The sequence below is a fragment of the Mesoplodon bidens genome, assembly GCF_964165515.1.
Source record: "Mesoplodon bidens genome assembly, chromosome: X".
Taxonomy (NCBI): Eukaryota; Metazoa; Chordata; class Mammalia; order Artiodactyla; family Ziphiidae; genus Mesoplodon; species Mesoplodon bidens.
In genome coordinates this window covers 124,338,361-124,351,457 of record NC_138163.1, presented here as the reverse complement: position 1 = coordinate 124,351,457, position 13,097 = coordinate 124,338,361, and the positions used below count along the sequence as shown (strand labels likewise).

The following is a 13,097-nucleotide window of genomic DNA, read 5'->3' as shown; positions in this document are numbered from 1 at the left end:
CTTTCCTGGGTCTGCAGCCTGCAGATGGTAGACTGTTGGGCTTCTCAGCCTCCATAATTACGTGAGGTAATTCCTCATAATAAATATCTCTATCTCCCTCTTTCTATATCTCCAATTGGTTCTGTTTTTCTAGAGCAGGGGGCCCCAACCCCTGGGCCGCGGACCGGTACCAGTCCATGGCCTGTTAGGAACCAGGCAGCCAGGCAGGTGAGCGGCAGGCAAGCGAGTGAAGCTCCGTCTGCCGCTCCCCACCGCTCCCCATCGCCCGCATTACCGCCTGAACCATTCCCGCCCCCCCCACCCCCGCCCCCGCCTGTGGAAAAACTGTCTTCCACGAAACCGGTCCCTGGTGCCCAAAAGGCTGGGGACTGCTACTCTGTAGAACCCTGGCTAATACACTATCCCTCTACCAAATGAAGCCGAGTTCCATACATTATCAGGCACAATTCTAGAAACATAAAATACTCCCTGAAGACAGAGATCTCAAAGCATCTTGGTTTCCATATATTCATAAATCACTTCAAGCACCCAGCTGCATGTTCAGTGTGTGGCGTTTAATCTGTACCTGACTCACAGGACTTTATAATTCACCAACTACAACTATGTTGTATCTCTCTTTCTTAAAGCTATCCAATTATCACAGACCCACAATTTCATCAGATTCTCTCTCAAAACCTCTGGTGTTACACGATCCATACCCCTGCTCCCAAGCAGCATTACCTCCATCCATGTGGAGGGGCCAAGAGAACAAACTCTTCTTAAATGTCAGCTGGGGGCTTCCCTGGTGGCGCAGTGGTTGAGAGTCCGCCTGCCGAAGCAGGGGACACAGGTTCGTGCCCCGGTCCGGGAAGATCCCACATGCCGCGGAGTGGCTGGGCCCGTGAGCCATGGCCGCTGAGCCTGCGCGTCCGGAGCCCGTGCTCCGCAACGGGAGAGGCTACAACAGTGAGAGGCCTGTGTACCGCAAAAAAAAAAAAAAAAAAAAAAAAATGTCAGCTGATTTACTCTGACATTCTATTTCAATGTTTCGTCACCATTACTTGTGAGATGTCCATTCTGCTGACCCCAGCCTTTTTTCAGTTTGCCCTACTTCCATGACATCTGGAGTAGAAGTAACCGCTCCCTTGCTTCCTGAAAAGGGACAACATTTGAAAATGACCATGAACAATACCTCCTGAGGTTTGCTTCCCTTCGACTTTTCCTCTTAGGTGCTATTTTCAACCCTTCCAGTCACCTCTGGTCCTTTATTTTGTTCTCCTGAATGCTCTAAATTTTCATACCCCATCAAGCATGACAACCAGTCCTGGGCACAGAGTTCTAAAGTGATGCCAAATGCAGCAGAGAGATTCATTGCCAAATCGTTTAGAATAAGTTTATTCCTAAAAAACAAACAAAAGCCTAGGGAGAATGATGCTGCGGTAGAATTACCAAGAATGTGAAGGAATTCCTGGGTGTTTAGACAAGGGAGAACATACCAGAAGGGAGGGTATGTAGTAGAATGGTAACAGAATGACACTAAGTCTCCCCGAGAACAGGATTTCTAGACTCCGACACAACTAACAGTCAGGATGTAAAAATAAAGAGTTTTCTTCCTTGCACCTTGCCTGAATGTAATTCTTGTTTTAAGGATTAACTGCTTCCTAGACATTCCTTGTATTAAACCCAAGTTACGTCTTTTCACTTGTACAACAAATATGGAACACGGACAATGAGTGCCGGAAGATATCTATGAACGAAACGACAGAGTTCAACCTTTTCATTTTACTGACGAGGGCGCTGAGGATTGGGGTGGGGGATGGAATGACTGCCCAAAGTTACTAAGACACAGAGCTGGGACTAAGCCCTGTGCCTCCCAGCCTCAGGCCCAATCTCCTTTGACTGGCTTCCTGTCTCCAAGAAGGAGGTAATTTAAGAAATCAAGATCTAGAAAGAACAGGAAAGAGCCCATAAGTGGGCAGTATTATCATGTAAATGGGACCAAATGAAGTGACAAATCTTCCCATTTCTTTTCCCAAGAAAACCACCCTGATGCCTTATTTTCAGGTCAGCTTATTAAACCCACACTCCAGTGGTAATGACATAAACTGTACTTGTTTTGTTTCTAGAATTTCATCCTCGGCCTTGGAGGAGGAGAGTCAAGGCTTCCACCTCCGGCAGGGAGCCCTGCCTGGGTCCTGGGGAAGCCTGGGCCCCTCGGCTGCAGGGTGGGACCTTCTGTGGAGGGGGGGGCGTCACGCCACGCTCCGGCTGCCCTGCGGAGGGCGCCTTCAGGAGACCTCTACCTCCTGGGTCCTTTTCACCCTCTCCCTCTGGGAACTCCAACTGGACTAGGAAAAGAGGCAAGAGGCCCTGCCCTTCTAGAAGGGTCAGTGGCTGAGAGCCAAAGGGAAGAAAGAACTGTCCTTAGTCTAGGTCACAATTTCTCGGAGGATGGGCAGTTTTTTGGGTGGGGGGCATTCAAAGGTACAGGATAACCGTGGCGCTATTTCCAAGGACATGATCTTATTTGAATGATTTTAGGGTGGGGGAGGGTTTCATGATACAAGTCAAACCAAAGCGGTGTTATCACTACGTCACTGCAGGAACTTTTAAGTCAAATCAGGAGACACTAGCACGCAAAAGGAAAGAAGTGGAATTCCATCCCACTTCTTTTCAGCTTGTGGCAGGGAACTTTGGGCTAGGCTCCCACCTTAACTCCGGTGTAAGTTCATGTCTCTTTGTTGTGAGGGAAACTGTGGTGGGAAGTATGGAGGCACTGGCTCCAGCAGAAAGAATCCTGGTGGTCCATAGGAGCACCGACCCAGCTCAAAGACAGCCGGGTGGTTGCAGGCTCAAAGTCCTAGAGTGTAACGAAGAACAAGTACACCTGCCTGACCTCGCCCTCTGCCCTGCACCCTGGGCAGCTGAGTGGGGCTGATCCAGCTGGCGGCTTGAGGGGTAGGGGTTTCTAGGTGTCCCCCCAGAAACACAACCAACAGGTACAATTAGACATCACTTGGCTATCTGTGGGATTTTCAGGCAAGCATTTTATATGTTTACATTCACAAAGTTAAAAATCTGAAAATACAATACTTACTGTGTTTTTTTGAGTTACTATATCCTGAAAAGATAGGATCAATATAGCTTTTTTCCAAAACAGTTAATTTCCATAAGCACTAGTAAGCACTTTGTCCCCATGCCATCATCTGGCACCCATTTTAGAGCAAGAGTTAATCATCTGAAACCTCCCCCTGTAAAAAGTTTCAAAAAGAATGGGCCTCGAAGAAATGTAAAATTCATGTTCTAAGGAAAATTTATCATGATTGGTTAGCTTTGGAATTCCCGGGGGACATATATGGTTATAAGGATTTTCCCATAGCAACGGCAATGCTTCTGTCCAAAGATATTCTGAGATTCAAGTTCAGGGCTCTGAATGCCCTGCACCTCGCCTTCTCAGTGACAGCAGTGAAGCGCATGCGCAGCCCGTGGTAACCTCGGGCCTGGAACCATTTCTTGAGTCATCAGTGTGAAGGCTGCAGGCCACGCCCCGCCCAAGTCAGTCTTCCTACAGAAGGGGTGTTGCTGACAGGATTCCTGACACCTCACTAGAGGTATTATATTTATACATATTCACTATAGGAATTTTCAAACTCAAACTCCGTGACAACAGTTTTAGTCGGTTAACTCAGCATAATGGTCATGCAGCCCTTGACTGTATCATTTATGCGCTGCAAGCCGTTTGCTGAAATAAGAAAACATAATTAAACAGCTGTCCCCGTAAAATGTGTTTTACGTGTTCTGAGATTTCTATTTTCTGACAAGTGCAGATCGCTTCTTCTGGCGTCAGATATCACTGAGTACCCATTTGTTTTAGGAAGTATTTTTCCATATCATTAAAAATTAAAACTTATCTAGGTCATGGGACTTTCCAGAGGAGTTCACTAATGCACAAATGAGAAAAAAAATTTATTGAATTGGGAAAAAATACATTCTAGTTTCATGTTTCTCATCAAAATACAGCTTAATAATCTACCCTTTCACATTTTCTAATTCTAAATATTTCTAAGCATAACCACTTTAGTGAATATCAGTAAAAGAAAAAAAAATCTAAATATCTAAAGTAATTTCGATTGGTTTATAGCCTGTTGGGAAACTATTTTACAACATAAAGTATAATAGCAAAACAGTTTCTTCTTCCACTGTCACATGAATGACTCTTAAAATACAGTACTGTGCTAGGATGAGAGAGAACACACCTATATAAGGTGTATGTGATATATTAACACATAAAGGTTACACATAGGTAGTATTAGTATTAGAGATAGGTAGTATTTCTACCAGGAAATAATCCCAAATTGTTACAGAACCTAGAAACATCTGGTTAATATTAAACCTTAAGAAACACAAACAAAAATGTCCAATTTGCCATCACAAAATTGTGTCATTTATATACTAGCGACTTTTAATGCTAAGGTAGCTGAACATTTAGAAATGACGTCCAGGAAAGCTAACTCTGAACCACTAGTTCTCACCTCTGGTTGCATATTTGGGAGGTTAAAAAAAATCCCCTAGAGATTGTGACATAATTGATCTTGGTGTGGCCTGAGTACTGGGATATTTACAAACCCCCCAAATGATTCTAAAGTGCAGTCAAGGTTGAGTAACACTGCTGTAAACAAACTAATCTTTTATTCCTGAAATGATTTAACATAGACCAGGATTTCCTGGCTAATGTTAAGATATTAAGCAATATTAATATTAGCTAAATTTTGTAATAACTCACATCTGACCTTCACATTTTACAAACAGGAGCATTTTTAAAAGTACTGTTATCCAAAAAAGCTTGTATCAAATTCGCAAAAATACATTTAAAAATTCTCAATAATTACTGAGCTGTGTATGAACACACAAGTTTTCAGTTTTGCTTGGCTTTAAACTGGGGAGAAAAAAATGACAGATTAAATACTGATTACATCTGTGCTAAACGTTTCTACCCATTTTGGTAACTGTTAAACATCTTCCTTTTATTATCCAAGTTGAGGTTTTTTTTTTTTTTTTTGCAGTACGCAGGCCTCTCACTGTTGCGGCCTCTCCCATCGCGGAGCACAGGCTCCAGACGTGCAGGCTCAGAGGCCATGGCTCACGGGCCCAGCCGCTCCGCAGCATGCGGGATATTCCCAGACCGGGGCACGAACCCGTGTCCCCTGAATCGGCAGGCGAACTCCCAACCACTGCACCACCAGGGAAGCCCGAGATTTTTTTTTTTAACGTGCAGGTTTGGATCAAATTGCCCAATAGAGGATTCAAAGTGCTGTGTTTGCTTCAACAGAAACTAACAGAAGTTTTTGCCTTCACCTCCCCAATGAGCTTAGAAATATTCAAGTTGCCTGCAAATGCACATCTCTAGCACATACGCTCACACAGAAGCCAGGAAGTCACCTGTGTGAGCCAGAACCTGGGGTGGGAAGGAAGGAACTGCACAAGCAAATCTTTCTTGTTTTCCTCCAACCTCCTCTGCTACATGTACATTTCAACTGAACACACAATACTGCTTTCCCAAAACAAAGTATTCAGGAGAAGGTGGACAATCCTCTTTACCTTCAATGAAAGAGCAGTGTCAGCATCCGTGTCGTGGTACAGGATCACATTACTGGCCATGTCAAAGCTTTCACGGACTCCAAGATGGTAGAAGAGGGAAGGCTGTCTGGAGACATTGCTCATGTCCACCACGGCAACATCTGAGATGAACAACGAGGGGACAAGGTCGGGGGAGAGAGAGGTGATCTACTCAATCTACTTTGTGATGATCGCCAACGGGGAGCTGCTACAATTTGTATTTCTACCATCAGCCTTTTAGGTAAAGCAGAAGTAAGGAATGATTTGATTAAAATTACCCCCATGAACTGCGGAAGAAAAGCAACATGAATAAAAACTAAAAACCAAAAAACTCTTCCTTCTTCAAAGTGCTGAGAACATAGTCTCACTCAAAAATTGCTGGTGGATTTATTTTAAATGTTATTTTTATTGGGAAATTAATCATATCCAAAGAATATATTTGGCTTATATATAAAGTATTAAGTATAATGAAATGAAAAGCCATGCACCCACCATGCAGCCCAAGACACAAAGCGCTATCTGTACTGTCAGAGCTCCCCATGCCTCCTCGTAATCACGTCTCTCCCTCCTGCCCAGAGAGCGCCTCCATCCTGATCTCTGCATTTATCAGTTCCCTGCATATATCTGTATATGCATATTATATATTATTATAATTATGAATTCCTAAACAGTATGTTGTTTAGTTTTGTATGCCTTTGAACTTTATATAAATAGTATCATACTGTATATATTCTTTGACTTGCTGGTTTTTGGTGTGAAACAACCAACTTGTATGTCTAGCTCTAAGTTCGTGCATTTTCACTTCACATGATTTCTTCTTTTCCTATTTCAAACTGTTGTAATGAACATTCCTGCACCATGCTCCTGGTTCATATGTCACCATCAAATGGATGGCACAGATCACATGCCCCTGGAGTTGTGTCCTAGAGAGACTTTAATCAAAGAGGGGTGGGATAGGGAGGGTGGGAGGGAGGGAGACGCAAGAGGGAGGAGATATGGGAACATATGTATATGTATAAGTGAGTCACTTTGTTATAAAGCAGAAACTAACACACCATTGTAAAGCAATTACACTCCAATAAAGATGTAAAAAAAACAAAACAGAGGGGCAACACAGACCATCAATAAAGAACAAACTTAAATTTGCCTAGTAGCATTGGACACCATTTCAAGTCTAGTCATTTTCAAGAGAGTATCAGAGCTCCAAGTTTGACTGGACTTTCTCCACAATGTACAGCAGAAATTTGGGGAAATAGGGCCCAAACTTACGCTTGTGCTGCTGTGACCTCACAGGAAGTCACTGAAAATCTCAATGAAACAGAACAGAGGCGAGGTGAATAGGGACGTGAGGAAACAAAAAGGCAGAGAGATGCTGCATCAGCACCAGGCACCACTGGGAGACCTGAGACTGAGCCTTGGTAAGTCCTGGGTGGGCCTTTTTATTCCCTAATTTATGGGTTGCCTGCTCTATGCCAGGCACTGTGCTTGGTGCCAGGGACAGAAGTGTGAACAACGCATAATCCCTTTCCTCGAAACCATGTTTAATACAACGGAGACGACGGGAAGGAAGCAGTGGTTACAATCAGGGTAGGGAAGGCTAAGATGAGGGGAACAGTGACAGAGGCACCCCTGGGGGCCACCGAACCCACACTCAGGTGGAGGGCAGTCAGGGAAGGCTGAAAGCATGTGAGCTGTCTGGAGCCTGAGGGTCCGTATGAGGCAGGAAAACTGGGGAGAGGATGGGCGGATGGAAAGGGAGGGAAAAAGCATTGCAGGAAGAGAAGGCAGCAAGTGCAAGCCAGAGGTCAGGGGGGTGTACATGTTGGGGCCACTGCATATCATTTCACAGGACCAGAACACCTAAGGAGATGAACCTGGAAGGGTTAGTAGGTGCCAGACAGGTGAAGGGGTGTGAAGGCCATGTTAAGAGGGCTGGACACTAGCTTGAGACAATGGAAAACCTATGGAAGGGTGTGGGGGTTTTTTTGTTTTTTTTATTTTCATTATGGAAAATTATAAACATATATGTAAAAGTAAACAGAAGAGTATAATGGAACCCCTGTAGCCCCCACTTCCCTCAACAATTATCAACTCGGCCAGCCTTGTTTCATCTCTACTGCCGTCCACCCCACCCCCTTCCATATAATTTTGAAACAAATCCCCGGTATCATATAATTTCATCTCCAAATACTTCAGTATGTTTCGTTAAAAGAACTCAAAGGAAAAAAAACCAACAAATAACCATAGCATCAATGTCTCATCGTTATTTAAAAAAAAAATAATCATGAAGGGCTTAAACAGGAGACTATCATATCCAAATTCACCCTTTAGAGGTTACTGCTCAAGAAAGGACAAATGTATATGCTGAGGAAATGCTTTTTACGAACCAGCCTGGTTAATTTATCTCAAATGGATACCTGGTCCCCAGAGACACCTTCTCAGCGTCCAAACCACACTGCAGCTGAATAAATGAGACATTCTGCCCGCAGGAGTTTTCCCTGGACTCTATTACCTTCTCAAATGAAAAAGAATGTGTTTCCTACTAATGTTACTAGGAAGTGGCAACACAGATGCTAATTCCAAGGCGTGGGGACTTCTATAATTAGTTAACAAAGGACAGGAAGCAAATGGAGGAAGACAAAGGAGAGTGCTGGGAAGGGGGAGAGCAGGGATGAAGGCCGGCAGCCCCCCATCCTGCAGACCATTTTCACAGGAAACCTGCAACTTGGTGGAGTAGCCTGTAGCCAAGTAGATTAAATTTTAATCTGGTGACATGAGTTCCTGCTTTCCTCTGCCCTCTCAATGCTCTGTGCTGAGACCTGTACACTGGCCTCACCACGTCCACTAAGGAGCCCCTCCGTGGCTCCACCAAGGGTTGGGATGGAGATTTTTCTTGGTGCCTCATTAAAACAGGACAGACTGAAGCAAGATGGCCACTGAGTGACTCAGGGGGGAAATGCTGGACACGTGCTGGATTCCAGTCCTGAGCAGGACAGCACGGGACTTCATCACGCTACCTCAGAAAGGAAATCCTATTCAAAAGGCAGGGTTGGGCAAAGCTTTTGCACAGTGAACTGCTAAGGAAAAAAGGGCAGAAACAAAGACATGTTTGCTGGAAAATGGGCAAGACAGTTTCACGTCATCTTACTTAATCTTTGCAACAACGCTGAGTACTCCCCAATCCCGGGAGCGCGCAAGGGCCGCTGTGCCTGCACATCCATATCAGTGGGATAATGGCCAGCACACGCTGAGGAAAGAGGCAGCAAGCATCCAAACTTAACAGCCACTCAATTCCGGAAAAGAGGGTGGAGTGGACAGACTTGAGCTCATCTTCTCTCACAAAGACACCAAAACCACAAGTAACTGCTGAACAACCATTGACAAAAAAGACTGGAAGTTACCAAAAAAGATTTTTTACATTCAAAGACAAAAAAGAAGCCACAATGAGATGGTAGGAAGGGCACTTTCGGAACATAATCAAATCCCACACCCACCAGATGGACAACCCACAAACTGGAAAATAATTATATCGCAGAGGTCCTCCCATAAGAGTGAGAGTCCTGAGCCTCTGAGTGAGGTCTCAGAGACCTCTGGGACAACATTAAATGGACCAACATTTGCATCATAGGTGTCCCAGAAGGAACAGAGAGAGAGAAAGGGCCTGAGAAAATATATGAAGAGATTATAGCTGAAAACTTCCCTAACATGAGAAAGAAAACATTCAACTTAAGTCCAGGAAGTGCAGAGTCCCATACAAGATAAACCAAGGAGGAACACACCGACACACATATTAATCAAACTGACAAAAATTAAAGACAAAGAAAAAATATTAAAAGCAAGAAGGGAAAAGTGACAAGTAACATACAAAGGAATCCCCATAAGGGTATCAGCTGATTTTTCAGCAGAAACTCTGCAGGCCAGAAGGGAGTGGCACGATATATTTAAAGTGATGAAAGGCAAAAACCTACAACCAAGAATATTCCACCCAGCAAGGCTCTCATTCACATTCAACAGAGAAATCAGAAGTTTTACAGACAAGCAAAAGCTAAGAGAATTCAGCACCACCAAACCAGCTTCACAACAAATCCTAAAGGAACTTCTCTACGTGGAAAAGAAAAGGCCAAAACGAGAATCAAGAAAATTACAAATGGGAAAGCTCACCAATAAAGGCAAACATAAAGGTAGGAAATCATCCACACACAAATATATCAAAAACAGCAATCATGAGAAGAGGAGAGTACAAATGCAGGATATTGGAAATGCACTTGAAATTAAGAGAACAGCAACTTAAAACGATCTTGTACATATACAGAATGCTATATCAAAACCTCATGGGAGGGGATTCCCTGGTGGTCCAGTTGGTAAGACTCCGCACTCCCAATGCAGGGGGCCAGGCCTCTATCCCTGGTCGGGGAACTATATCCCACAGGCATGATGCAACGAAGAGTCCACATGCCGCAACTAAAGACCCTGCATGCCACAAATAAGACCTGGTGCAGCCTAAATAAATAAATAAATATTTAAAAATAAACCTCATGGGAACCACAAACCAAAAATCTACAATAGATACACATACAAAAAAGAAAAAGCAATCTAAACACAACACTAAAGACAGACATCAAATCACAAGAGAACAAAAGACGAAGGGAAGAAAAAAAGACCTTGAAAAACAAATCCAAAACAAAGAACAAAATGGCAGTAAGAACATTCCTATTGATAATTACCTTAACCGTAAATGGATTAAACGCTCCAACCAAAAGACATAAACTGGCTGAATGGATACAAAAACAAGACCCGTATATATGCTGTCTACAAGAGATCCACTTCAGATCTAGGGACACATACAGACTGAAACTGAGGGGACGGAAAAAGGTATTCCATGCAAATGGAAATCAAAAGAAAGCTGGAGTAGCAATACTCATATCAGACAAAATAGACTTTAAAATAAAGAATGCTCCAACAGACAAAGAAGGACACTAAACAATGATCAAGGGATCAATCCAAGAAGATAACAATTGTAAATATATATGCACCCAACACAGGAGTACCTCAATATGTAAGACAAATGCTAACATCCATAAAGGAGAAATCAACAGCAACACAATAGTGGGGGACTTTAACACCTCACTTTCATCAATGGACAGATCATCCAGACAAAAAATCAATAAGGAAACACAGGCCTTAAATGATATGTTAGACCAGATGGATTTAATTGATATTTATAGAGCATTCCATCCAAAAGCAGGAGAATACACTTTCTTCTCAAGTACACATGGAATATTCTCCAGGATAGATCACATGCTGGGCCACAAATCAAGCCTCAGTAAATTTAAGGAAATAGAAATCATATTAAGTATCTTTTCTGAGCACAATGCTTTGAAATTAGAAATCAATTACAGGACAAAAACTGCAAAAATACAACACATGGAGGTTAAACAATATGCCACTAAACAACCAATGGATCACTGAACAAATCAGAGGAATGTGAAAAATACCAAGAGACAAATGACAACGAGAACACAACAGTCCAAAACCTATGGGATGCAGCAAAAGCAGTTCTAAGAGGGAAGTTTACAGCGATACAAGCCTACCTTAGAAAACAAGAAAAATCTCAAATAAACGACCTAATCTTGCACATAAAGCAACTAAAGAAAGAAGAACAAACAAAACCCAAAGTTAGTAGAAGGAAAGAAATCATAAAGATCAGAGCAGAAATAAATGAAATAGAGATGAAGAAAATAATAGAAAAGATCAATGAAACTAAAATCTGGTTCTTTGAGAAGATAAACAAAATTGACAAACCTTTAGCCAGACTCATCAAGAAAAAAAGAGAACTCAAATCAATAAAATTAGAAATGAAAAAGGAGAAGTTAGAACAGACACCGAAGAAACACAAAGCACCCTAAAAGACTACTACCAGCAACTCTATGCCAATAAAATGGACAACCTGGAAGAAATGGACAAATTCTTAGAAAGGTATAACCTTCCAAGACTGAACCAGGAAGAAATAGAAAATATGAACAGACCAATCACAAGTACTGAAATTTAAACAGTGATTTAAAAGCTTCCAAAAGGGACTTCCCTGGTGGTCCAGTGGTAAAGAATCCTCCTTCCAATGCAGGGCACGGGGATTTGATCCCTGGTCGGGGAACTAAGATCCCACATGCCACAGGGCTACTAAGCCTGGGCACCACAACTACTGAGCTTGCGTGCCTCAACAAGACAGCCCATGTGCTGCAAACTACAAGAGGCCACGCGCCCTGCAGCCCGCGTGCCACAACGAGAGAGAAAACCTGCACTCCACGACTAGAGAGAAACCCGCATGCCACAATGAAGAGCACACGCCACAACAAAAGATCCCGTATGCCTCAACTGCGACCCGATGCAGCCAAAAATAATAATAATAATAATAAAGAAAATAAAACAAACAAACAAAAAAATAAAAGCTTCCAACAAACAAAAGTCCAAGACCAGATGGCATCACACGTGAATTCTATCAAACACTTAGAGAAGAGTTAACAGCTATCTTTCCGAAACTCTTCCAAAAATTGCAGAGAAAGGAACTCTGCTCATTCTATGAGGCAACCATCACCTGGATACCAAAACCAGACAAGGATACCACAAGAAAAAAAAATTACAGGCCAATATCACTGATGAACAGAGATGCAGAAATACTCAACAAAATACTACCAAATCGAATCCAACAATACATTAAAAGGATCATACACTATGACCAAGTGGGATTAATCCCAGGGATGCAAGGATTCCTCAATATCCTCAAATCAATCAGTGTGATACACCACATCAACAAACTGAAGAATATACGGCTTCAAATATACGGCTTCAAGATGGCAGAAGAGTAAGACGTGGAGATCACCTTCCTCCCCACAGATACATCAGAAATACATCTACATGTGGAACAACTCCTATAGAACACCTACTGAATGCTGGCAGAAAACCTCAGACCTCCCAAAAGGCAAGAAACTCCCCACGTACCTGGGTAGGGCAAAAGAAAAAACAGAGACAGAAGGATAGGGACGGGACCTGCACCAGTGGGAGGGAGCTGTGAAGGAGGAAAGGTTTCCACACACTAGAAGCTCCTTCACTGGCGGAGACTGCGGGTGGCGGAGGGGGGAAGCTTCGGAGCCGCGGAGGAGAGCGCAGCAACAGGGGTGCGGAGGGCAAAGCGGAGAGATTCCCGCACAGAGGACCGGTGCCGACCAGCACTCACCAGCCCGAGAGGCTCGTCTGCTCACCCACCAGGACGGGCGGGGGCTGGGAGCTGAGGCTTGGGCTTCGGTCAGAGCGCAGGGAGAGGACTGGGGTTGGCGGCGTGAACACAGCCTGCAGGGGGCTAGTGCGCCACAGCTAGCCGTGAGGGAGTCCGGGGAAGAGTCTGGAGCTGCCGAAGAGGCAAGAGACTTTTTCTTCTCTCTGTTTCCTGGTGCCCGAGGAGAGGGGATTCAGAGCGCCGCTTAAAGGAGCTCCAGAGACAGGCACGA

At 43.6% G+C, this 13,097-nt stretch overlaps 1 protein-coding gene across 1 annotated transcript in view; it reads right to left on the bottom strand.

The window, feature by feature from the left end:
* The window catches only part of MAP3K15 (mitogen-activated protein kinase kinase kinase 15), a gene marked incomplete at its 5' end in the record, with an annotated part of 161,540 nt that overhangs the window by 112,349 nt on the left and 36,094 nt on the right, over positions 1-13,097 (bottom strand). Inside the window, 2 exon segments of the mRNA XM_081223135.1 lie at positions 3,068-3,100; positions 5,578-5,717. Of these exon segments, the coding sequence (XP_081079261.1) occupies positions 3,068-3,100; positions 5,578-5,717 (173 nt within the window).